This window comes from Dendropsophus ebraccatus, chromosome 1 (genome assembly GCF_027789765.1).
Source record: "Dendropsophus ebraccatus isolate aDenEbr1 chromosome 1, aDenEbr1.pat, whole genome shotgun sequence".
NCBI lineage: Eukaryota > Metazoa > Chordata > Amphibia > Anura > Hylidae > Dendropsophus > Dendropsophus ebraccatus.
The window spans coordinates 200,971,172-200,999,115 of record NC_091454.1 but is presented as its reverse complement, the minus strand read 5'-3'; the positions used below and the strand labels follow the sequence as shown (position 1 = coordinate 200,999,115).

Below are 27,944 nucleotides of genomic sequence, written 5' to 3'. Positions count from 1 at the left end.
TTTCTCGTGCCAACATACTTGGGCATATTCCGGATAGCGGATCAGCTGTTCGGCGGGAAGATAGACCTGCATATTAGCCATCTCTCAGCAGCTGTTTCTGCAGTTCGGCGAGATCAACAGGAGAAGCAGCTGTGAGGATCTCCGGGGTCAAGCTGTGAAGAAGATGTCCCACCCGCCCTCCCCCTCTTTGCTTGCTGTCGCGGCTTGTTTGATGGTGGGTCACCCAGTTTAGGCTGGGGGGACAGGTAGCTATTAAATGGTTATGAATTGGTTTTAATGTTATTTATTTATTATTTATTTATTTATGAATTCATTCCTGGATTTTATTGGTTATTTATAAAATATTTATTCAGCCAAGTTATATATGTAAACCATAAATAAAGCCGCGGCCTTTTATTTCCAGCTGGTTGTTTGAGTGTCTCTTTTGGGGTGAGGGCTACATGCCCATGCATAGATGGTCCATAGACAATTGTACATAATCAATAATAAACTATGTTCTGCTTATAACAATTCAACTGTCGGTAAAGGTCCACTTTCCCTTGAGAAACGAAACACAGCGTCATGTCACGCTCCCTATACCTGTTGTCTATTAGTCTTGTATCAGGTGTATATACAGGAGGACACAAGCCTGTAACTGTGAAGTATTCTATCCATGAACAAGGCAGGTTCTGTACTGTTATTAATATCTAATAGATTTCAGCCCTTGACTTGTTCAGACATTCCAGTTGCTCCCATCTCTGTTATGGCTGGGTGTTGGCCTATGGGGTGTACATTTATAGCTGTATACCTTGTAGAAGTGCCCCCATCACCATGTTGTAAGTAACAGCATGATTTATGATGTTTGGAATCCTGTTTCTTTTTATATGCCTTTGCAGTATATTCATGGGCTCACACAATAAATTCTCTGCACATTTTCACAAGGTGGAAAAATACATCTGACATCGGGCTGGGCCGCTCTTTGCTGCTCCTCGTCGAAACACACATGGTGCTTTCTAAATTCCTGAAACGGGAAGGAGTGCATAGAAGGGATGTGATGGTCTCTTGCTCTCTATACTATGTAGGAGATTTATCAAACCTGGTGTAAAGTAAAACTGGCTCAGTTGCCCCTAGCAACCAATCAGATTCCACTTTTCATTTCCCAAAGAGTCTATGAGGAATGGAAGGTGGAATCTGATTGGTTGCTAGGGGCAACTGAGCCAGTTTAACGTTACTCCATGTTTGAAAAATCTCCCCCTATATGTTTACCAGAAGCTATATCTACATCCCTAGTCAAGACAGTCCAGCAGTATAAAGTTAGGCCTTATTCACACATCCTGTAATGTTGTCCGTAACTGCAGATCTGTAATCAACGGTTCAATTTATATTGGGCTAGTCACACAGTCCATGTTAATTTTGATCCTTAATCCATTACTTAAAAAAACACATGTCCTAGTGCGGATTGTGATTGCAGTACAGATTACTAATAGAAGTCTATGGGATACGTATTTTTTACGGATGTTACGGATGTCACATCCGTGACATCCGCAATAAAGACAGATCAAATCTATGCAAGCTAGTACAATTCACATTTTACAGAAACAGATGCAATTACAGATGCAAATGGAGATGATTTTCCACGGATCATGGAGAAAAATAGTGGGAGGTTTTGTGGCCCAGAAAAATCACTGAACATGTGAATGAGGCCTAAGTTTTTATTTAGGGTCCCCATATGTACAGTATACAGTGAGTGATATACAGAGATATACAGTATGGTTACAACCACAACCTGCACACTAGAACAAAACATTCAACAGTTAACTTTGTATTCCGAATCAAAAGTTAACTTCATCAGGCAAGTAACTTCACTGACAATGGCCGTTCAGTAACACGGCCGTTTCACAGAATGGCTGGTGGCTATGTTCACACAACGTATATTTTCGTAAAATCACAGCCATTGTACAACGGCTGTGATTATTACAAAAATATACGTTGCCACTCTGTCTATGGGATCCTGGCAGGAGCGTATACACATGGTACATATATACATACGAATAGTATACGCTCCGGCCGGGATCCCTAGTGGCGCCTCAAACAACTGACATGTCAGTTTTCTGTGGCCGCTATTCAGTGAATAGTGGCCGCAGAAAACCATGTCAGTGCACACTGGAGCGAGTGGCTCCGGCTGCTCGCTCCATAGTGTGCTGTGGGGAGTTCTGATGCGGGCACGCACAGATGCACCAGCATTAGAACTCGGCCAAAAAAATCATCCGGCTGCTACTGCAGTACTGGTTGGGATGATCTTTTTAGAGACCGGCCGTTCCTTGACAAGGCCGTCTCTTACATAGTCTGCACATAGCCTTAGGCTATGTTCACACACAGTAAGAGACCGGCCGCTCCGCCTCCCCGGCCGGGTCACGGAAGGCCGGTCTCTGCCTGGATCATCCTGGGCTTAAGTACCTGCCGGATGATCTGTCCGGCTGCAGAGCTCTGATGTGGGCGCATCAGCGCGCGTCCGCATCAGAGCTTCCCCCTGCACACTATGGAGCGAGCGTCCGGAGCCGCTCGCTTCATAGTGTGAACTGACAGGGTTTCCTACGGCCGCAATTTATTGAATTGCGGCGCAGAAAACACGTCAGTTTTTTGCGGCCCCGCACGGGATCCCGGCCGGAGCGTATATGATGTGTATACTCTCCGTCCGGGATCCCATTGAAAATAGGGCATTGTTCCACCCCGCAAAAACTACGGCTGTGGTTGCCTTCGGCACGTGGTGTGAATATAGCCTTACACTGCGTGAACCCGGCCTAAAGGGATAAAATATTTTGAAATCAACTGGTGTCAGAAAGTTATACAAATTTGCAAAATTACTTTTATGTAAAAAATCTCCAGTCTTCCAGTACTTATCAGCTGCTGTATGTCCTGCAGAAATTGGCGAGCGGCTCCGGACGGATGCGCCCGCATCAGAACTCTGCAGCCGAAAAGATCATCCAGCTGGTACTGCAGTACTGGCTGGGATGATCTTTTCAGAGACCGGCCGTTCCTTGACCAAGCCGGTCTCTTACATAGTCTGCACATAGCCTTACACTGCGTGAACCCGGCCTAAAGGGATAAAATATTTTTAAATCAACTGGTGTCAGAAAGTTATACAACTTTGTAAAATTACTTCTATGTAAAAAAATCTCTAATCTTCCAGTACTTATCAGCTGCTGTATGTCCCGCAGAAAGTGGTGTAGTCTTTCGAGTCTGACACGGTGCTCTCTGTTGCCATCTCTGTCCGTGACAGGAACTGTTAAGTTTTGGAAGACTTATAATATACAAATCTGTCTAACTTTCTGACACCAGTTGATTTGATAAAGAAGTTTTTCTCTGGAGTCGACTGAGAAAGATAAGGCCACTTTATTAAAGCATCTTTTTCAACTGCAATGTCATTCTTGGGAGCCCTGGCATATATCATTTGAAGGGGGAATGTTTAAAGTGGAAAACCCATTTAAAATGTGTTGATGTGTCAGGGTTCCAGAAGCTGTGCATCACCCGGCAGTGTCAGGACTTCAAAGGAGATGGAGGCTTCTGAGGTAGCAGAAATAGATAAGTATGTTTAGTTATCAGCACAATTGTACATATGGAGAACAGGTGACTATAAACTTCCAAGACCATTATAACCTAAAGAAAAAATACAAACTGTGACAAACATTTCTGGTAAATGGATTTATCTATCTATCTATCTATCTATCTATCTATCTCCTATCTATCTATCTATCTATCTATCTATCTATCTATCTATCTATCTATCTATCTCCTATCTATCTATCTATCTCCTATCTATCTATCTATCTATCTCCTATCTATCTATCTATCTATCTATCTATCTATCTATTATCTATCTCCTATCTATCTCCTATCTATCTATCTATCTATCTATCTATCTATCTATCTATCTCCTATCTATCTATCTATCTATCTATCTATCTATCTATCTCCTATCTATCTATCTATCTATCTATCTATCTCCTATCTATCTATCTATCTATCTATCTATCTATCTCCTATCTATCTATCTATCTATCTATCTATCTATCTATCTATCTATCATCTATCTATCATCTATCTATCTATCTCCTATCTATCTATCTATCTATCTATCTATCTATCTATCTATCTATCATCTATCTATCATCTATCTATCTATCTATCTCCTATCTATCTATCTATCTATCTATCTATCTATCTATCTCCTATCCATCTATCTATCTATCTATCTATCTATCTATCTATCTATCTATCATCTATCTATCATCTATCTATCTATCTATCTATCTATCTATCTATCTATCATCTATCTATCATCTATCTATCTATCTATCTATCTCCTATCTATCTATCTATCTATCTATCTCCTATCCATCTATCTATCTATCTATCTATCTATCTATCTCCTATCTATCTATCTATCTATCTATCTCCTATCTATCTATCTATCTATCTATCTATCTATCTATCTATCATCTATCTATCATCTATCTATCTATCTATCTCCTATCTATCTATCTATCTATCTATCTATCTATCTATCTATCAATAAATCTATCTATCTATCTATCTATCTCCTATCTATCTATCTATCTATCTATCTTCTATCTATCTATCTATCTATCTATCTCCTATCTATCATCTATCTCTCTCCTATCTATCTATCTATCTATCTATCTATCTATCTATTTATCTATCTCTCTATCTAACTCCTATCTATCTATTATCTATCTCCTATCTATCTATCTATCTATCTATCTATCTATCTATCTCCTATCTATCTATCTATCTATCTATCTATCTATCTCCTATCTATCTATCTATCTATCTCCTATCTATCTCCTATCTATCTATCTCCTATCTATCTCTCTATCTATCTATCTCCTATCTATCTATCTATCTATCTATCTATCTATCTATCTATCTATCTTTGTATCTATCTATCTATCTATCTCCTATCTATCTATCTCCTATCTATCTATCAATAAATCTATCTATCTATCTATCTATCTATCTATCTATCTATCTATCTATCTATCTCCTATCTATCTATCTATCTATCTATCTATCTCGCCTGGTACTTTATCTTGAAAAATTAGATTTCTGCTAAAAATATATACTGTTTTCATAGTCTACATACCAAGAACATGTTAAGAAGTATTTAGTAGCTTCCTGTTTGCTAAACCTGAAAGAAAAAGTGATCTAAAAATAAACCTAGATTTTTTTTCTCTAAAATAACAGTGCAACAGATATTACCAGGATGATGGGAGGCATAATACCCCTATCCAAACCTGTACTATTTCCATACATATTCACATCACATCTGATTCATATATCTTGGGTGAATCCAGAAGATTCTTTCTCATCATACTGATTGTCTTCAATTTACTTTTCTTCTCAGAACTGCTTCAACTATACATACTGTACTTCTCATTGTAAGCTATTGTGTTATTCTTGCACTAAATCATGTATTATGATGCAAGTCATGCAACGAAGGTTACATGAAAAATCTGCCTTTCTCTAGTAATCTTTAGTGGTTCTTAGTACCGTGTTTTGCCCCCTTTAGTAGTTCTTAGTACCGTGTTTTGCCCCCTTTAACATCAATGACAGCTTGAAGTTTTTTGTGGTAGTTGTGGATGAGGCTCTTTATTTTCTCAGATGGTAAAGCTGCCCATTCTTCTTGGCAAAAAGCCTCCAGTTCCTGTAAATTCCTGGACTGACTCAATGAGTGACTCAATCATATTGAGGTCAGGAGACTCAGATGGCCACTCCAGAACCTTCACTTTGTTCTGCCGCAGCCAATGATAGGTCGACTGGACCTTGTGTTTTGGAACATTGTCATGTTGGAATGTCCAAGTACATACCATGTGCAGGGCTGATGAGTGCACAGTTGCCTCCAGTATTTGCTTATAAAGTGCTGCATTCATCTTTCCTTCAACTTTGACCAAGTTTTTTCTGCCTTTGTAGCTCACACATCCCCAAAACATCAGCAATCCACTCCCGTGCTTTACAGTAGGAATGGTGTTCTTTTCATCGTAGGCTTTGTGGACACCTCTCCAAATGTAATGTCTATGGTTGTGGCCAAAAAGTCTGATTTTGGTCTCATCACTCCTAATGACCTTGTTCCAGAAGCTTTGAGGCTTGACTCTGTGCTGTTTGGCATATTGTAGGCGAAATACTTTGTAGCATTTACACAGTAATGGCTTTCTTCTGGTCACTCGACCATGCAGACCATTTTTCTTCAAGTGCCTCCTTATTGTGCATCTTCAAACAGCCACACCACTATTTTTCAGAGAGTTCTGCATTTCAGCTTATGTTATTTGTGGGGTTTTCTTTGCAACCCGAGCAATTTTCCTGGCAGTTTTGGCTGAAATTTTTGTTGATCTACCTGACTGTGGTTTGGTTTTTACAGAGCCCCTGATTTTTCATGTGTTAATCACAGTTTGAACACTGCTGACTGTGATTATTAATTACTTGAATATCAGAACAAAGTGAAGGTTCTGGAGTGGCCATCTCAGTCTTCTGACCTCAATAGTATTGAGCCACTCTAGGTAGATCTCAAGCAGTTCATACAAGACAGCCCACGAATTTACAGGAACTCGAGGATTTTTGCTAAGAAGAATGGGCAGCTTTACCATCTGAGAAAATAAATAGCCTCATCCACAACTACCACATAAGACTTCAAGCTGTCATTGATGTTAGAGGGGGCAATACACAGTATTAAGAATTGGGGTATGTAAACTTTTGATCAGGGTCATGTGGATGTTTTTGGATGTCATTGTTATTTAAAAAGATAAAACACAGTAGTATGACAATAAATGGCTTCACCCAACCACTAACCATGAGTGGGAAAAAAGTTATCATTTATATTGTCAGAAAAAAAGACAAGAAAGCAAAAATTCTGCCAGGGTATGTAAACTTTTAAGCACAACTGTAGCTTACTAATATAGTGTTATCACTAATAGTACTGGCTTCAGTGTTTTTTTGTGATTCACCCCTGAAAGGAAGTTAAAAATAGAAGAACTACTGAACGTGTATTGTCTCCAGCTTTTCCCTCTCTCCGTAGACAATGCATCATCCTCTGATGTCACAAAAGGCTTGGCTGAATTTTGTTTTCTAAGCTGTATCCTCATTCCCCTGAGTTATGTTACCATCTCTGACCAACTCCTCCAACCTACATCACCTTCTCTCTATCGTATACATCTTTACTGAGATATTTGAGTGTGAGTTATTGTCTTGCTGCCTTGTGCTAAAAAGATTCTACAGAAAAGGCCAGCAGGGAATAAATGCAGCAGGTGCTGCAAAATCACTCACTCGAAAAACAAATCGATTTTTGGTAGTTTAGGAATGGGGGCAGACAGGTAAGTAATGCTATATAGTTTAGCAGCAGGTTTCGGATTTCTAAGTGGTGTACAACAGTGTTAAAATGGTGGGCTTGTGCCTGTACACAGCAGCCAGCCAGCCAGTACAGGGTACAGTTCAAGATCAGAGTGGGGAGAATGGTATTCTGAGCCCCTAATATGATCAGAATGAGACATGACAGGGGTTTCTGACTTCAACAGACTTCAGTAGAAAACTTATCTAAATGGGAGTCCCTGATAATAACCCTAAAGCAACAGAACTAAAAGCTCCCAAATCTAAAGAAAAGAAGTATCAGGTGAGTGTTACCCAAAAGTGCTGACCTCTGAAATTACTGTTAGGCCCATCTGGCTTGAAAGAATTAGATTTGAGTAATTTTCATTTTATTATTTCATGGCCACATTCCAAGAGCCATAATGCAGCTTTACAAGGACTTTTTTTTGCAGGATGAGTTGTACTTTCCAGTGACACAGGAAATTAACCTTAAAGGGGATATCCCAACTGGAAAACCTATGTCTGTGTACCATATTAGCACATAGAAACGTTGTAAAGTTATATATTATGGGTGACATATGATGATTGGCCACACCAAGGGTAGCTGGAAACCGGTGTCAAAATTGGATTGACTCAAACACAAGTTTGAAAAGTTAAAGGTCTGACTAGTTGTTTCCCTCATGGAAAGTTTCTACTCCAATGAGCACACTCTTACAAAAGGTCTTTTGCAAATATTGGCTTTGAGTTGGTGACAATAGACATAGTCATCCTAGAACTGTAATGGCACGTGAATGTGTCCATTATCCCATACCAGCTGTGAATCGCACTGTGCTTCGGTCATTTGTTCGCTCTTTCTTGGCCCTATTACACCAAAAGATGTCTGACAAATTATCTTACAAATTTTTTCAGCCAAAGCCAGGAATGGATTTGAAAAGAGGAGAAATCTCAGTCTTATCTTTACGACCTGTTCTGCGTTTATAGTCCGTTCCTGGCTTTGGCTGAAAAAATCAGTCAGATAATCCCTGTCGAATTGGGCACCCTCTAGTGGCAGGTGTTTGACTGTAAACTGTATTTATAGGCTCAGCACAGGTTCTAGTGAATTCTAGGTTGATCACTGGAGAGTATTTATAGCAATCACCTCCAGACCTCTGTGCTCTGTTGTTGGTGTTGTTTCTGTCAGTAACCACATCTGTGCTCCATGGCCATCTCTTTCCTCACTTCCCAGAGACATTCTAGCTGTTTGCATCTTTTGTTTCATCTCTGGCTCTCTGCTCAGCTCCACTCTGGTTGATACCATCACATTGAAACATTGCAGTTTGACCGTGGAACATCTAGTACCGGGCTCCAGAACTCCTTCATTCCTTTCAGTTGGTGGTCACCAGGATCTTCTCTACAAGGAAGCGACCTGAGAGTTTCCAGCAGCGAAGCTCATCCTGCCTGCTCTAAGGAAAACCGGGAGCTCCTTATACCCTTTTCCTTGAAGAAGGTACATCAGCACTCCTTGGTGATCCAGGAGATCCGACTTCTCGTGCCTAGTCCATCTGTTATAGGAACCAAGGTAGAACCAACAACTATAAAATGAGAGAACAAAAGTAAGATAATGGGACCAGAAGTGGAACTCTGATAGTAAACCAAACCACAACAACAAGCTAAGATGAACAGAAACCTAACAAAGCTAGAAGCAAAGATGAGTGTCTGAAGGAATAAAATTAGATACAACTAGAAGCTCGGAAAAATGGCCAATAATACTCAGGCAATCACAACTGGGACCTACTGGCGGAAGTCAAGGAAAAAGTTTGTGTACAATGTCACATGGCCTTGACAAGGTAGCCAAGCCAATGTCAATAGGTAGAGAAAGAATTACTAAGAAAACTTGGGGTGGGGTGTAGCATAAACTCATGGCAAGTTCAAGTTTCCCCAACCCAGAGTCAGTTTCTTTGGATGTGTTCCAGAGGCTGTATGCAATGGAGATGACCCAATAATCTGGAGACTCCAATAATCTAGTGAATAATTAATAAGGTTCCTTTTATACAGAATGATAAGAAGATCAACTGTTTAATCCAATCTTCACAAACAGCAGTACGATATCTAGTGATCTGCTAATGGGTCACCACTACCACTCATCCAAACCGGAGCGAAGTTAGATGCAGCCCTAAGGAGTCCTGGAGAACATGGATACAGCCATTGGCTTATAAGTTTGCTCAACTGCAACCGCTATGTCTTCATTGTAGCATAGAATTTTATTCAGACTGAACACAGTCAATCCATTATGAGTGGCAGCCCAACCTGCACATGACTCAGGCCTCGGCTATACTCCTGGATCAGAGCATGTAGTAACTCTATACCTCCTTGTCATATGAGGTGATGTGATAGCTGGCTGGTGTCTGGCAAATCCTCCACAGTAAATATCAAACAAGTTGTGGCTTTTATTTCATAATTAAAGAGGAAGTGAATGTTGGCCGCCGCTCCAGACATCAAACCACTTCTCTATAAGTGTGGCCAATTGTGCTGTCATACCTGGAATCATCTACAATGATGTTCCAACAATGTTAAGTGTAATAGAAGATCCAATAGATCAAAGTGCCCCAACCTTACATTTCTGTTTCCTACCATTTTAGAGACATCTCATAAAAGTGGGTCTGAATCATGATATCAAGCCCTTAGGCCAACCTTCTTCGACAATATACAGTCTTAGTAACACTCACAAGACTTGTAAATGGCTGGATCAGTACCCTGGCCCCAGGGGCTTGGCACATGGTTTCTCCCAATGTATGGACCAAGTAGCAATGATATTGAGATATGCCAATAAACCTTTGGCCTACACTTGAGTCATGGACTCAGCTACTTAGAATTCCTCATCATGTCTTCTCAAGGAACACATGATATGACTTCCTGCACAAATTACATTGAGAACCTTATAAACAACTTCTACTCTAAAGTAACTCCTGAGCATATGGGGTACGTATGGAGAGGACTGGGTGGGACAAGTTGTCCATATGGTGAATAAGTGCAGGAGGGGGCTGCATTCACCAAGGAAACAGTATCCTCACATTCCAATTTTTCAAGAAAGGGATAGAATTGATGCAGTTTAAGTGTAGGCCCAGACCGGGGGCCAGCAATACAAGTTTTCTAGCCACAAAATAGCTCTTTCACTTAGCCCCATATATAAACAAAATTACACCCCCCCCCCTAATATTACCAACTCCCCAACCTATGACATCATAATGTCATAACAGGACTACCCATGTGCAGTGAAGGGGATGAACAGAGGCATTTTGGTAGCCAGCAGTAAGATGGTTTTGGATGGTACTTACTGCGATGGTTTGGGCCCATTGGACATATAGAAGCCTCTTTATTTTGTCTTGTTCTTGCTGGACGTGGTTCTGGGGAATGCATTTATCCCTGTGCCTGGGGGCATTATCATTCACTGCTGAGGAACAGCCAGATATCTACATAGGTATATATTACATAATATTACTGTGTCAGGACTAATGTTTTATACATTAAGGCTGGGTTCACACTATGTATATTTGAGGCTGTATTTGTGAGGCTGTATAGCAACCAAAACCAGGAGTGGATTGAAAACACAGAAAGGCTCTGTTCACATAATGTTGTAATTGAGTGGATGGCCGTCATTTAATGGCAAATTTTTGCTGTTATTTTAAAACAACGGCTGTTATATTAAAATAATGGCAGTTATTTACCGTTATATGACGGCCATCCACTCAATTTCAACATTGTGTGAACAGAGCCTTTCTGTGTTTTCAATCCACTCCTGGTTTTGGTTGCTATGAGGACCTGACTTGAGGACCAAATACTGCCTGAAGTATACAGTGTGTGAACCCAGCCTAAAGGTGTACTTCGGAATCCCCCCCCCCCCCCCAACTATACTGGTGTTTGAAAGTTATACAGATTTGTAAATTACTTTTATTTAAAAATGTCACATTTTCCAGTACTTATCAGCTGCTGTATTTGCGAGAAAGCAGTCTGGGTTACCATTGGATTGGCTGGGGTAGCTTTGCCAGTGTTGTGGCTGCTAGGTGGGTGCGGGTCACTTGGCCACTTGTCTTGGTAGCTTGGAGTGATGTTGATACCCAGCCTCGGTCAAACAGGCACTGCTTCCGCAGGTTTGGATAACCCAAGTGTACCCTGGTGTGTAGGTGCGGAATGATAGAGTCCAGTAGCTTAACCAGAATAACATCTGTTTACTAAGGTACTTTTTAGTGCAATACAAAATAAGGCTTTCATAACTGCAGGTGCAGGCAAGAGGTAGAAAAAACTGGAACAACAGAAGTGAGAGTAGAGGAGCGTTTTGAGGGCCCTGTCCAATTAAGCTGTGTAATCTGCCGGGACAGCGTAGTGAAGAGAAGAAGAACAAGAAACTCGTGATCTCGTACTTGACCGCCTAATGCCCGACAGTGTCGGGATACCCGTCCTATAAGGGTAGTAGGGGGCTCTAGGTCCCTGTGCTGGGTGAAGCAAACTTCCCAAAACTTTTCAGAACAGCTGTGCGTTACAGCAGGATACGTAGGCAAATGGCAGCTTTGTCCTGCTGGGTCAGTACCATACTCAGGTATACTGCCCCGAACTCCTCCCACGAGGAACTAACCTCATTTTTATAGGGGAAACTAAACCTCCTAGTGACTGGTGGGGCTGTGTGGTGCAAAAGAGAGAAGAAAGGAGATAGGACATGTGACAAGAACAGTTAACCCAGTACATTCCTTCAGCTGTACAGAACATAAGGCATGCGAAAACACAGAAGTGACACCTAGTGGGGAAAACACAGAATACATTCAGACTATATCCCCCTGTGAGAACTTGGAACTTGCAGTTACTTAACCCAGGTGCAATAAAAGCTTAGTGGCACACATGTGCTGGAACACTACATATGTCCTGCAGGAAGTGGTGTATTCTTTCCAGTGTGAGGGAATACTTCTTTCAGCGGATAGCGGAATACGCCGGTCCATAGAATGGTGTCTATGGAGCCGGCGAAAAGGCGTGCGGCCGTGCGCGCGGACAGCCGACGGCATTCCATGCAGTTTATCCGCGAGAATTCTGTAGTGTGAACCCACCCTGACACAGTGCTCTCTGCTGCCACCTCTATCTGTGTCAGGAACTGTCCAGAGCAGCAAATCTCCATAAAAAAAACTCTCCTGTTCTGGATAGTTCCTGACATGGACAGAGGTGGCAGCAGAGAGCACTGTATCAGTCTGAAAAGAATACACCACTTCCTGCAGGAAGTGGTGATTTAAAAACTTTTTTCCAGAGTATCCCTTTAATAAGATATTTGATGAAAGTATGGCCAGTTATTTTCGCAGAGACATGTCGTGTAATCTCTAGGGAAGCGGGAGCTTTTTTTCCCCCTTATATTATGGGAAGTTAAAAGGGGAAGCAATGCCCACGCACGAGGTTGAAGCTGGCACCAGTGCTCACATTAGACATTCATGAATCCTTATATCTACTAATATCTGCAACTTGCAGTTCTATCCACAATTAAAGTGTGGTTTTAAGCGATTTTAGAGAAGTGGGATAAAATAATAAAATATTACTCAACTTCTCTGTGTTAGGTTTGGAGATGTAGAAGCATTATTAGATCATGAGGCAGCTGCATGTCTGACAGCTGGATCTATTGCTTGCAGGGAATGTTTTTTTTTTTAATTTTTGCTCCTATGCATTATAATAAGAAATGAACAAACTCTGGAAATTAAAGTGGCTCTGTACCCACAATCTGACCCCAAGATCTGTCCTGGGGTCCGTTCGGTAGGTGATGCAGTTATTGTCCTAAAAAACAACTTTTAAACTTGCAGCCTGTGCCAAACGGCAGTATCTGTGCCCTAACTTTGCACTATCCCTCCTTCCCTCCTCCCCACCCTCTTCATCATTAGGAAGGCCACTGGAACATTTCCTACATGCTGAACATTGCACAGGTGCTTAACGATCCAGCCCATGTGCCGGGCTGACACAGGTGGGGAATAGGAGGCAATCTGCCTGGAGCATTCCTAATGATAAGGAGGGTGGGAAGGAGGGACGGAGGGGTGGTGCAAAGTTAGGGCACACATACTCCCGTTTGACACAGCGCCGCAAGTTTAAAAGTTGTTTTTTAGGAGAATAACTGCATCACCTACCGAACGGACCCCAGGACAGATCTTGGATTAAAAGCAGCTATCCGAAGGTACAAGTGGTTTGGGGGGGGGGGGGCAGATAGTGGGTACAGAGTCGCTTTAAGTGTACATGTCAGTACGTCCGCTGTAATCTATTTTCTGCCGGAGGTTCAGGTATCCATGGAGACGGCCACGCTGGTCGCTAATGTATGTGACCCCAAGCGGATCAGAATGTGGTTCACACACAATACATGAAACAAAGGTATCATCTTAAACCTACCTCCTAGTTACATTACCATGTGCTGTGCCTAAGGCTGTGTTCACACTTCAAGTTTCACTAAAGTTTGGTTGCATTTCTGTTGCAATTTTGTGGCCAGTTTACCTAAATAATGATAAAAACTATGTATCAAAACTATGATGGAACTGCTAAGTTTGAAAGGAGTCTACATCTCTGCTACATCTTAAAGTGGTATCCCCCCAAACAATTTGTTCCATACTTATCTTTTTAGTCTCCTTCTCCCAGTTCTGAGCTGCCGCTTTCTGTTGAAGACACATAAATCTGTCTCCACTCTTAACTCCCCCCCCCCCTTCTGTTTCTGCACTCTGTAATGGCTGATCTGTTAATCTGAAGCTCAGTTGCTGGTGATTTGTGATTAATTCTCTCTGCATTACAGAGTACAGAAACCGCATACCAGGGATGCTGTTTATATAAGCCATTTCGGAGGGGAGAGGGAGGAGGAGATAAGAGCAGAAACAGTTTTCTGTGTCTTCAGCAGAAAGCAGCAGCTCAGAACTGGAGTGGATAATAACAAGTATGGAAGGAATTGTTAGTCTCCATGAGGGGGGATGATTCAACGTGTATGTTACCTGAGCAGAACACCCCTTTAATTATTTTTAACAAAATTATCAACATATAAGTAACAATAAGAAACTTAAGACAATGTTCCATTGTTTTATCCATTTAACCCATAGAGAAGAAACTGATTTCTATGACTATATTTATGTAATAGAGACAACTAAACTATCAACATGATGAATTTTCTCCAAAGTGAAGAATACAGTCTGTATAATACGGTACAGTATATGGTACCAGTAGAGTCTATAGGACACTGACATCTAGTGGTCGTGTTTGGATTTAAGCACCGGAGAAAAAAAAGTACATTTATTTACCCATTTATTTAGTTATTCAGTCAATTCCCTTCAATGTCTGTGGAACATTAAAGAGCGTCTGTCATCATAAAATATTTGCTTCAATACAACAATATACAGTAATACATATATTCTGCAAACAATGATTATTTGCATTATTATTACACATGCTCATGAATATTTTTTGTGACACTATGTGTACGACAGACTTTCCATAAAATATGCTGCAAAACTGGGAAAAAGTTATTTGCGCAGTGAAATTACCAAAAGAAAAATGAACATGTTTCTATTTTAAAGGGGTTTCATGTTTCTGCCGCCGTTCGTCCTATGGTAAAACTGACATGTTATATATGTTCCTCAGTACATACTCAGTACAATGATAGGTGACTTATATAACTTTTATTTTATCCGACGGCTTTTTAAAAAATGAAAACCTTTAAAAAAAAGAAAAAACTAAATGTTCTTATAATTGCTCTATTCCCATCCTCATAACACTGTTATTTGTTGGTCTATGGGGCTGTGTGAGGTGTCATTTTTTTACTGATCGATCTGTTCTTTTTATCGGTACTTTGATCATTTTTTATTACAATTTTTCTAAATTTGATGTGACCGAAAATCTGAAATTTTGCACTTTGCCAGATCTGGAATGCGATAATTTAATAGCTCGGACAATTCCACATGCGGGGTGATCAAATATGTTTTATAAACTAATGTTTTATAATACTAATGTACTCCATAGATCTATTAGATCAGTGCTCCATTGCTTTGGTCATATTTCGTTGTTGAGTCCCAGTCCGGGTAGAAGAACAGATCGTCCCTCCATGATCGCACGGCGGATTGAACTTCAGAATATCATGGGACAGGCGGAACTTTAAACAGAGACCGCTGCGGAGACTCTGCTTGAAATTTCTGCCCCAATTCCATAGTGTGTACATACCCCAAGGGTTTTTGCTGTCAGCCCAGTGGATTTTCTGTAAAAAATCTTGCTAAATTCTACTTTTTCCTAAACAATCCCTTTAAAGGGTAGCTCCAAACATTGAAAATTTTTAATATAGTGCTGGTGCTATATAGAATGTACCAGACATGCTGTTTTTACCTAACCACGCTTCTCCGGGGTCTGTCTTTATGGTAGGTTCATGCAAGTTTCTGATGTATGCTGACTTATAATGTGTTGTACAGCAATGGGCGCCATTCAGTTCCCTAGCCCAGTGGAGTCACCTAGTCACTCTGTTGGGGCCACTTTCCATTACTTCATAATTATTTAACAGGATTGAATAGTGTGGTGTGCTGTGCATTGTATACAGACCAGACTAGCTGCCATTGAAATGAATGGTGCATGCTGGTTATAACATGCTATATGTCAGCATCCTGTTTTAGGTGTGATGCTGATCGATACCCAGTGTGAACTTACCCATATGGAGAAGATTCTCTTGCACTCCGCCCTTGTGTTTGTCAATCAGCAGCCTGCTCCTCATGTGATGTGGATTAGTGCTGCTCCTCAGAGATGGTGGAGACGACCATGAAGCGTCTTGAGTAACAAACATCTTGAGGGTCTGTGTATTGTTTATATTGGTATAATGCCCAGGGAGCAGTCGTTCAGCCTGTCCACCATTTATTCAGCAGCCTCAGCGACACAAGTGTGTGAAGTATGGGGTGAGTCTTATGTCAAATTTCCCATTTAGTTCCTATTGAATTTCCTCATTGCCATTTATACAAGCTGCATAGACACAATATAGTTCTGGTGATACGCTGCACTAGTACATGTTGCACATGACATCTTGTAAGGCTGCCGCAGATGAGGTTGCAGTTCTGTTCCACTGAACTATTCCCTAAAGTGTTAGTCCCATCTCAACAAATATAGTTTTACTAGCAGGACTCGTCAAGTTAAAAATTTTTACAGATACATTCATATAGAAAACTTGCCTTCTCCTTCTCCTGATATGGCTGCCCCATCTCTCCCCATGTTGACAACTCATTGTCTAGGTTACTGACCACCACTCTGCTGCAAAAGCAGAAAAGCAGTGGTCTAGCTTGTGTGTGTGTGTGTGTGTCTATATAAAAAAAAAAAAAAATATATATATATAATATTTTATTTTATTTTAAAAAAATTGTTGCCTTACATACAGGCTGTGTTTCACTATGAAGCTGCAACGTGTGAACACAGCCATAAAAAGGCAGCAATACGGAATTAATTAAAGGGGTACTCAGAGCGGGGGATATTCTTAGGGTATGGCCAGGGAAGGGGTGGAAATAGAGGCCACCGGTCAGCGCCGGGTCCCGGATCGCGCCGCCCTGTTCTCCCATCTGGCCTCTGCTTCCTGGTCTGAGCTGCGGCTTGAGACGGGACGTCTCAAGGCAGCTCAGCCAGTCAGCGGTCGTAGCGGAGTCCCGCCTCGGCCGCTGAAGTCCGTGCCGCACCTCCCCAGGTGCCAGGAAAAGCTGGATCCAGTCCTGGGAAACTTCTCTGCTATTCTTGTGGTTAAAGAATATCAATTCTAGTGTGTAAACCAAGCCTAAAAGTGTCAGTCCATGTCCCAGTAAGCTGCTCTCAATTTCAGGCTGGCATTTAAATGAAAATGCTTAATTTTTGGCACAGTTCATCAAAAAAACAGCACAAGTGCACTGCTTATTGGAGAGATCCCTATACGTATTTAGTATGTTCTCCCTATGGGACTCCTGGTGTCCTCTCACATACATAAAAGCATTGTGTAAATTCTATTGTTCTGGTTGCATTTCTAGGCTGTGAACTCAGCTCATCATGCAGGAGGTTTGTATATGAGGCTGAAGCGGACCACCGGGTACATCTACTGGGACTGTGGACGGTAAGACCAAGTTCACAAATAACAGAGTTCCTCGTTTTCCATCTAATATTTCTGTCCCGTGTGAACATATCCTCATCTGTCACCACCATCCTACATGAATGGCTATCACTCATCTCCATAGCTTAGCATGTCCTTATTACTCTCCAGATATCTTTTTGCCAAAAAAAAAAAAAAAGAGAATCATGAAAATTTACACCACCGAAAAATATAACTCGTCCTGGAAAATAACCAGACCTCTATCAGCTATGCCGAAAGAGAATTTAAAAAAAGGTTATGGTTCTCAGAAGGTGGGGATGGAAAAAAATATGTCATCCTAAGGCTGGGTTGACACTCCGTTCTTGCTATTGTTTTTTCCACGTTTGTGTGCCTCCGTTTTGATACGTTTTTTCAGTGACTTCCATTAAAAAAAAAAAAAACGGCCCAAAATGCATCAGTTGTTTTTAACATGCACAAAAATGTTGCTGACCTTGTGTACGTAAAAAAAAACTCATGCGTTTTGATCCTATTTTTTTTTTTTTTTATAATGGAAGTCAATGGAAAATGGATCAAAACAGGTGCACACAAATGCATTAGTTTTTTCCATCCGTTTTTTATCCGTTGGGCTCGGTAGCCTTTGTCTAAAACCTGCACGCATGGCATTTGACTCCCGATTGATACCACCCTAATGAGTCCTACAAAACATGGATACATTCTACGTCTATGTCAAATGCCGAGTGTTCGGGACAAAAGCTCTCGAACCAGAACTTTCGGCCAGTTAGCTCAACACTAGAGATGAGCGAACCTGGAGCATGCTCGAGTCAATCCGAACCAGAACTTTCGGCATTTGATTAGCGGTGGCTGCTGAAGTTGGAGAAAGCCCTAAGGCTATGTGGAAAACATGGGTATAGTCATTGGCTGTATCCATGTTTTCCAGACAACCTTAGAGCTTTATCCAAGTTCAGCAGCCCCAGCTAATCAAATGCCGAACGTTCGGGTTCGGCTCGACTTGAACCCTGTTTGCTCATCTCTACTCAACACTAATGAAGAAGTTTTGCATTCGCTCATTTGCCATCACCTTCTCCCATAGATCTTTCGGCCAAGCACTTTTGCATCTCTATCGCTGGCTTCAAGGTCAGGATGAAAGTTTAGCCTAGAATAATTTGTATTGTTATCTATTCAGTTCTTTTTTTTATTTTTCATTTTTAAGTAACCTTGCTATCCAGCAGATATGTCTCGGAGATACAGAGGATGAAACCCATGTGATCGCAGTGGAAAGTGAACAAACACAGGGGCAGCCAGTGACCATGGCCTCCCTCCATCCTTCTTTACTACCTATGGTACTTTTTTCTTTTTGTGTATTTAGAGACATCCTAATGTTTCAGTGCTCAGATTTTATTTGTTTTTTATCCTTTTGTTTTCATACAGGTTAATGTACACGGCATGGAGATTACACTACCCGTTACTTTCCTCCTGACATCTGGCTCGGGACCAGTATACATCTCCGGACAACATGTAACGTGTAAGTGCTACTTGTGCTTGGAAAATGGCGGCATCTCTATTTGGATACTATTAAAGCTGAAGAACAAACAATCTGAATGGATCAAAAGTGGAGAGGGAAGTGTATATTCTCAAGAAGCGGAGCTTCTAATAAGGGACCAGATTAAAATATAAAACTTTAGCCTAAGGGTCCATTTACACAGAAAGATTATCTGACAGATTATCTGCCAAAGATTTGAAGCCGAAACCAGGAATGGATTTGAAAAGAGGAAAAATCTCAGTCTTTCCTTTATGACCTGGTCTCTGTTTATAGGCTGTTTATGGCTTTGGCTTCAAATCTTTGGCAGATAATCTGTCAGATAATCTTTCCGTGTAAATGGACCCTTAGGCCTGTTAATAAACTTTTATAACGTCTGAACACTGCTATATACTTAAATAATAGTATACAGTAAGTAAATAAAAAGCTTAAAATACGAACAGACAGCACTCGATACCAATGTATAGTAACTATCTAACAGCTTCACAGATACAGTTATCATTCAAACAATTGTTAGTGACTCTTAAAGGGGAACTATCAGCACGTTGGACAAATCTACATGCACATGGGGCGCCAAGTGGGAAGGTATGGCTCTTGCCTTCCTCCTCTGCTCCATTCCCATGCTGTTAGCAGTGAAATCCTCGGCCCAGAGCACCATTAGGAGCACTGACCCCCCCCCATACTGCCAAGCTGGACCACTACTTCTAATGATAATCAATGGAGAGGGTGAGCCGGATCAGCACTATGGGGGGGTGGGGCAGTGCTCCTAACGGTGCTCTGGGCAGAGGATTTCCCTGATAACAGCATGGAAAAGATGTTGAGGAGGAAGGTAAGAGGCACACCTTCATCCTTGGTGTCTTGTGTCCAATAGGGACATAGCAGGTTGAATTAGACTAACCAGCTGATAGTTCCCCTTTAAGGTCTCCATATACTGTACTTTATATTTATGTTTGTTTGGTCGTCGGTATTGAGTGGATCTCCCAAGACTTATGCTGGGTTTACACGGAACGATTATCGTTCGAATTTGCACGATAATGATCGAATTCGAACGATAATCGTACGTGTAAATGCGGCGAACGAACGAACGACGAGCGAGAAATCGTTCATTTTGATCTTTTATCTTGTTCTTAAATCGCTGTTTGTTGTTTGCAAAAAATTTGCCGATCGTTCCGTGTAAACAGTCGTGGCGCGAAAGTCCGTCCGCTCGCAGCCCCCTGCGCCGGGACGATCACCACCCTTGCGCCCCGATCGCCACCCCCGCTGCCGCTCCGATCGCCATCCCTGCCGCTGCCGCTCCGATCGCCATCCCCGCCGCTGCTGCTCCAATCTGCCAAAGATTTGAAGCCAAAACCAGGAATGGATTTGAAAAGAGGAAAAATCTCAGTCTTTCCTTTATGACCTGGTCTCTGTTTATAGGCTGTTTCTGGCTTTGGCTTCAAATCTTTGGCAGATAATCTGTCAGATAATCTTTCCGTGTAAATGGACCCTTAGGCCTGTTAATAAACTTTTATAACGTCTGAACACTGCTATATACTTAAATAATAGTATACAGTAAGTAAATAAAAAGCTTAAAATACAAACAGACAGTACTCGATACCAATGTATAGTAACTATCTAACAGCTTCACAGATACAGTTATCATTCAAACAATTGTTAGTGACTCTTAAAGGGGAACTATCAGCACGTTGGACAAATCTACATGCACATGGGGCGCCAAGTGGAAAGGTATGGCTCTTGCCTTCCTCCTCTGCTCCATTCCCATGCTGTTAGCAGTGAAATCCTCAGCCCAGAGCACCATTAGGAGCACTGACCCCCCCCATACTGCCAAGCTGGACCACTACTTCTAATGATAATCAATGGAGAGGGTGAGCCGGATCAGCACTATGGGGGGGTGGGGCAGTGCTTCTAACGGTGCTCTGGGCAGAGGATTTCCCTGCTAACAGCATGGAAAAGATGTTGAGGAGGAAGGTAAGAGGCACACCTTCATCCTTGGTGTCTTGTGTCCAATAGGGACATAGCAGGTTGAATTAGACTAACCAGCTGATAGTTCCCCTTTAAGGTCTCCATATACTGTACTTTATATTTATGTTTGTTTGGTCGTCGGTATTGAGTGGATCTCCCAAGACTTATGCTGGGTTTACACGGAACGATTATCGTTCGAATTTGCACGATAATGATCGAATTCGAACGATAATCGTACGTGTAAATGCGGCGAACGAACGAACGACGAGCGAGAAATCGTTCATTTTGATCTTTTATCTTGTTCTTAAATCGCTGTTTGTTGTTTGCAAAAAATTTGCCGATCGTTCCGTGTAAACAGTCGTGGCGCGAAAGTCCGTCCGCTCGCAGCCCCCTGCGCCGGGACGATCACCACCCTTGCGCCCCGATCGCCACCCCCGCTGCCGCTCCGATCGCCATCCCTGCCGCTGCCGCTCCGATCGCCATCCCCGCCGCTGCTGCTCCAATCGCCATCCCCGCCGCTGCAGCTCCGATCACCCCCCGCCGCCGCTCCGAATGCCCCCGCCACCCCAGCCACAAGCATACGTTAACTGCTCCGCGTAGCAGGTCTTCGAAATCCCCGGCTCCCCTCTTCAGCACATTGATTGGCTGAAGAGATGAGCCTGGAATTTCAAACGGCTCCTCTTCAGCCAATCAGTGCTCCTCTTCAGCACTGATTGGCTGAAGAGGAGCCGTTTGAAATTCCCGGCTCCCCTCTTCAGCCAATGAATGCACGGCAGCACTGATTGGCTGAAGAGGGGAGCCGGGAATTTCAATCAGTGCTGCCGTGCATTCATTGGCTGAAGAGGGGAGCCGGGAATTTCAAACGGCTCCTCTTCAGCCAATCAATGCGCTGAAGAGGGGAGCCGGGGATTTCGAAGACCTGCTACGCGGAGCAGGTAACGTATGCTTGGGGCGATCGGGGTGGCGGCTGGGGTGGCGATCGGGGCGGCGCAGGGGGCCGGGCTGCGAGCGGGCCGGGCTGCGAGCGGGCCGGGCCGGGCTGCGGGCGGGCCGGGCTGCGGGCGCGCGATCGCAAAACGATTTTTCCATACAATATATCGTACCGTCTAAACGCTGATTGTTGTGAAAAAAAAAATCGTTACTCCGACATCGTTAATCGCACGATCGGGCCAATTATCGTTTCAAGTAAACCCAGCATTGGGGTTCATTTACACAGAAAGATTATCTGACAGATTATCTGGCAAAGATTTGAAGCCAAAGCCAGAAACCGACTATAAACAGAGATCAGGTCATAAAGGAAAGCCTGAGATTTCTCCTCTTTTCAAACCCATTCCTGGCTTTGGCTTCAAATCTTTGCCAGATAATCTGTCAGATAATCTTTCTCTGTAAACGCACCCTTAGCCAACAGATGATGCTAATGGAGATTGGGGTCAGGGATGATGGAATATCACTGTTCGACCCTTTGGTCATGGAGAGAACCCCTACCAAACAGCTTTGGCTAAAACTTACCCCTTCCAATAGAAAACACAGGAATGTTTGGCCTTAATCCATTATATATTCTCCACTTCTGATTCGGCACCTGCCCCACTATCCTCTAATGAGCTAGATGAGAATATCCCCATCTACAAGATGTAGACCTGATCTGGGAGGGTTGCCTGTTAAAAAAAAAAAAAGTAAGTGTCTCTTCATATATATATATATATATATATATATATATATATATATATATATATATATATATATATATATATATATGTTGTAATATAGATTTCTTAATTTAATTTTAGTGGAAAATCATTTGGATTTCTCCCAACAAGATGACAGCCATTTAAGGTGAGCTTTCATGTTGCCCTTTATAACTGCAGTGTATGGCTGGGTTCACACTATGGTATGGAAATGTTGGCATAATCTGAAAATCGACTGCTGATGTGTCCTCCCCAGATTGGCAACCGCCTCTTTTAATGGCCTCAATGTAGTAAGCTAGTGACTTTTTGGGCAACTTTTTTTGTAGTATATTTTTCTTATAAATAACACCTATTCTCCTCAATCTGAATTATTCATTATATATTGAAATATGCAAATCCTCATAAATGTCTGATGACAATTTCTTTGTGTTAGTTTGGTATAGTCTGCTGAAAACCAAGACCAAGATTTACAAGAAGTCATGGCTACCATCTACTGCTGAACCATGGAGCACACCATAGAATCTGTCTCCTAGATGCCATTCATCATATGCAATAAAATATATAATAAATTGGATCAGTTAATTCATGTTTCTATATGGTAAAATGCTGTTGACTTCTGTGTACAATATTACAAAGAATATTTTATAGTAGTCCCTTCATATTCCTTTTTTACAGTTTATTTGGTTACTTTAAGCTTAAAGCAAAATGTAACTCAGTGTATCCCAGGTTGGTGAGGTGCAGGTAATGTGATTTCATATGTAGTAAAATGGAACTATTTCAACAAACCAGAGCCATTAAAGGGGTACTCTGGTGTAAAAAAAATTGTTTACAAATCAACTAGTGTTAAAAGGTTATAGAGATTTGTAAATTGCTTCTATATAAAAAAAATCTTCAGTCTTCCAGTACTTATCAGCTTCTGTATATCCTGCAGGAAGTGGTGTTTTCTTTCCAGTCTGACACAGTGCTCTCTGCTGCCACCTCTGTCCATGTAAGGAACTGTCCAGAGCAGTAGGAAATTCCCATTAAAAAAAACCTCTCCTGCTCTGGACAGTTCCTCACATGGACAGAGGTGGCAGCAGAGAGCACTGTGTCAGACTGGAAAGAATATACCACTTTCTGCAGGACATACAGCAGCTGATAAGTACTATAAGGCTACATTCACACATCCGTTGTTCTGTCTTCAATGCAATTGCATTTTGGGGTACGGATCGCTTAGCTAATGAAGCGGAAATGTAGTGCTCTGTGAAGCTGATACAGGCAAAGTACAAAGCATCAGTCACCAAATAATACAGAAAATAACTCCAGATGATGTGGCCGCAGACCTCCATGTAAACACTATATACGGCTCTTTAGCAATTTTGCACACCTAGAATTCCTCTCCACCCACTAAAATGTTCAGATACTTAGGAAAATCCCAGGTAAAGGCATGGAAAATCAGACCTGCCCAATTCTTCATGCTGCTTTCGGATTGAAGACGTGATAAGTGACGGCTAAAGGTGACCAGACAATTAAGACACACCCTTGTTCCTTTAACAACGACGTGCTCCTGCCCCCCTCCATACACATGCACACCCTGCTAAGCCCAGCATGCATGTGTTCTGAATAGGGAAAGCAGGCTCCTCTGACATCTTACCTCCTGCAGGCATGTTAAAATTCATTATGTTCGACCCTTTTTCTTCCCAACATTTTCCATCATCAGAAAGTTTGGACAACCCGATTAACATTCAGGTGTTCCTGCCAAGACTTTAGGCTAAGTCCACACAACGTAAGTTGTGTATTAACCACGACCGTTGTTGCCGATGTGCAACAACGGCCGTGATTAATACACAGCCTATGTGCAGTACAGTTAGAGGGAATTCCGGATGGAGCGTGTACACATACTATACGCTCTGACTGGGATCACTAGCGGCGCCACAAAAAACTGACATGTCGGTTTTCTGCAGCTGCAGAGAACCTGTCAGATCACACAATGGAGCATGCGGCCGAAGCGGCGAATTGGGATGTAGGCACGCATGGATCCGCCCGCATCCCAATTCATCAGAAATAAAGATCATCCGGGGTGATCTTCTCTGACACCGGTCGTTCTGTGACCCTGCCGGGTCACGGAATGGACGTTTTTTTACACCATTGGAACATGGCCTTAATCTGTATTACTTTTGACACCAGTTGATTTGAAAACTATTTTTTTTCTCTCCAGAGTACCCCTTTAAGCTTCTGGCTGCACCCATGTTAGTATAATTTACAGACACTGATGGGAATGACCCAGAGACATTGGGGGAGCCTGGGGGAGATAAGAATAGGCTCGTTTTTAGTTTCCTTACATTTGCAGCAATATATAAAAAGTTGTTTGGGATGCAAAACTCAGTGTATTGATGACTAATAAATTTTCCTAATTTTATATGGGGGTCAATATTTTGTCAATCATCTATAACCAGCTGAGATCAGCTCCTAGAGAGCTCCATAGGTCTGGCACTGAAATACCGATGAATAAACATGTATAAGCCTTATAACACCTTCCGCCATGTATTTGGAAGGCTCAGTGCCAATAGCTTGCCCTTCACAATACAATTACGAGTCACCTCGCAGGCTCTCGGAGATGTTGACAGATTACCTTGGTGACTACAGTCCTTCACATTCCGTTGACAATGACATAAAGGAGGAGAAACATCGAGGTGCCCAGAGGCCGTGTGTAAGGGAGAGCCACGTGATATCGCTGTGTATACTGAGCCAATGCTGAATAATGAGACTTGGCTGAAGATTCATTCATAGAATAGGTCAGAGAAATCCACAAAGAGTAAAAGGTAAGAATTCTAAAATGTATATAGTTGTTACATTACTCCAATATAGCACCAACATATTCATTAGCGTTGTACATATACTGCTAGGACACTTGCTTACACTCTGGACTGTGTACCTCGCAAACTACCACTTATACACAGAAAAGATTTAAGAGAAGTTTAAAGTCTGTAATTCCATCGGTGGTATGGATACATAGTCAGAGAAGGACGGGCGGGCATGGACCCTAGTAATCTCAATGGATTAATCATATTCGGTTTATTTTTCATGCATATACGTGCAATATATGCCATATAGACTTTAACAGTCACTACGTGCCATGGAACCTGTGCCTCCTCATCCATATGTTGGCATGCCATTTTAATGATGTTTCTGTGCCACAGAAGGCGTATATGTATTCCCATATAGAGATAATATATAGGATAACATCACCAGGATGATACACATAGGTATTGCCTAACAAGTGTCTGTGTTGAAAATAACACAAAGCTTTAAAGGGATATTCTTATAAAATAATTTTTTTATATTTGGTGTAGATTTGGATCATGATTTACACCCGCAAGCAGGCGTAAATCATGATAAATAAGGAGCGGGAGGAAGCCATGCCTCCTCCCCGCCTTGCCATGCCCCCCTCAGCTCCCCCTGCCCACCCATCGAGCGAGCAGGGCATACGGCCAGTGTATGCCAGGGAAAAGGAGCAAATCTGTACCTTCTTTCTGGTGTACACCCTGGCCGTAAGCTTTTTAAATGTTGCCCCTTGTCTCAAAAGCCAGGATAAGGTGTGAGCAGTGGGGAAGGGGGTTGGTGAGTATCATTGGTCTTTATATCAAACTATGGAAATGTTAATAAAGAAGTCTTCTGAAATGATAGCAAAAGATATATATATATTTTGTGTACTTCGTGGCCAAAGAGTTAAAAACATTTCTGTGCCTAAAATTGGTGGTTTTCTGAGTTACAATGAGCTATGGGTGGTTTTCTGGGTAAGGATGAACTATTGGTGGTTTTCTGAGTTACGATGAGCTATGGGTGGTTTTCTGGGTAAGGATGAACTATTGGTGGTTTTCTGAGTTACGATGAGCTATGGGTGGTTTTCTGAGTTAGGATGAACTATTGGTGGTTTTCTGAGTTAGGATGAACTATTGGTGGTTTTTTGGGTTAGGATGAACTATGGGTGTTTTTCTGGGTTAGGATGAACTATTGGTAGTTTTCTGAGTTTGGATGAGCTATGGGTAAAGGTGATAAAATAATAAAAGAAACCTTACTCGCCCTCCACCGCTCTGGTTCTTCTTGCTACTCTTTTTTTGGCTACATTGATGATGTGACCGTATTCCCATATGACAGCGGCAGCCAGTCACTAGAGATGAGCGAACCGGTTCGGACGGTATGGGATCCGGTTCGGATTTTTCCAAAAATCTGAGTTCGATCGCATTTGGATTTTTGGAAATCCTCTTCAATTTTTTTTTTCTTGCTTTCTAAAATGGCAGCCACCATTCTAGAAAGCAGGAAGTGTTCTGGGCGGGAAAAGCGCTTTCCCATGATGCCCGGAACACATCTAATCAGCAAGGATCTTGCACTAGCCCACCCCCTGTGTGACGTCGGTATTGCTTTAAGAGGAGTGGTCACATGACCGCACCACGCAGTCTGCACAGAGAGAGGAAGGAGGTTGTTACTGGCTGCAGTGCACACAGCTCGTGATTATCAAAACGCTGCTGGTGCTGCTGCTGTTGCTGCTACTGTTGTGTACTACAGACTACTGAGAAGATATTGTAGGAAAGGACAGGAAAGGACAGGAAAGATTATGAAAGCGGAGAGGAGAAACATCTAGTGATTGAGAGAGAAACTTTAGAGAGGGCGAAAGATAGATAGATTAGGCATAGGACAGCAAAGGGTGCATGGAACAAAAACGTGCTGTACAGATATACAAGTCCTATACTTCTGATAGTGTGTATGTCACATCCGTCTCATCCTGAGAGACAAAAATACCTGGTGCAGGTGTATAGCATAAAAGTCTTTAAAAAAGTGCTATACATATAGACAATTTCTATACTTGGACCCTTCTGATAGTGTGTATATCACATCCGTCTTATCCTGAGAGACAAAAATACCTGGTGCAGGTGTATAGCATAAAAGTCTTTAAAAAGTGCTATACATATAGACAATTTCTATACTTGGGCCCTTCTGTATATATATCACATCCGTCTTATCCTGACTGGCATCCAGGTTGACTACTGGTGGGCCTGCCCTTGCCTCCATGTTGACTACTGCTGCTCCTGCCTGGCCTCCATGTTGACTACTGCTGCTCCTGCCTGGCCTCCATGTTGACTATTGCTGCTCCTGCCTGGCCTCCATGTTGGCTACTGCTGCTCCTGTCTGACCTCCATGTTGACTACTGTTGCTCCTGCCTGGCCTCCATGTTGACTATTGCTGCTCCTGCCTGGCCTCCATGTTGGCCCCTGCTGCTCCTGCCTGACCTCCATGTTGGTTACTGTTGCTCCTGCCTGGCCTCCATGTTGGCTACTGCTGCACCTGCCTGGCCTCCATGTTGACTACTGTTGCTCCT

The 27,944-nt window shown here is 42.2% G+C and overlaps 1 protein-coding gene across 1 annotated transcript; it reads left to right on the top strand.

Moving 5' to 3' along the window:
* The first annotated feature begins 16,183 nt into the window (after nt 1–16,183).
* Nucleotides 16,184–19,078, top strand: LOC138784034 (nucleoplasmin-like). The gene is made up of 4 exons (XM_069959475.1): nt 16,184–16,259; nt 17,346–17,428; nt 18,634–18,744; nt 18,833–19,078. Exons 1-4 carry the CDS (start codon nt 16,184–16,186, stop codon nt 19,076–19,078), a joined length of 516 nt encoding a protein of 171 aa, XP_069815576.1.
* Nucleotides 19,079–27,944: the final 8,866 nt, after the last annotated feature.

Excerpts from the sequence above, each read along its gene's own strand:
- LOC138784034 (XM_069959475.1), top strand. The coding sequence starts at position 16,184 with ATGCCCAGGGAGCAGTCGTTCAGCCTGTCCACCATTTATTCAGCAGCC. Across the intron at positions 17,429-18,633 it reads ATCTACTGGGACTGTGGACG|ATATGTCTCGGAGATACAGA; the intron begins GTAAGACCAAGT and ends GCTATCCAGCAG. Across the intron at positions 18,745-18,832 it reads ATCCTTCTTTACTACCTATG|GTTAATGTACACGGCATGGA; the intron begins GTACTTTTTTCT and ends GTTTTCATACAG.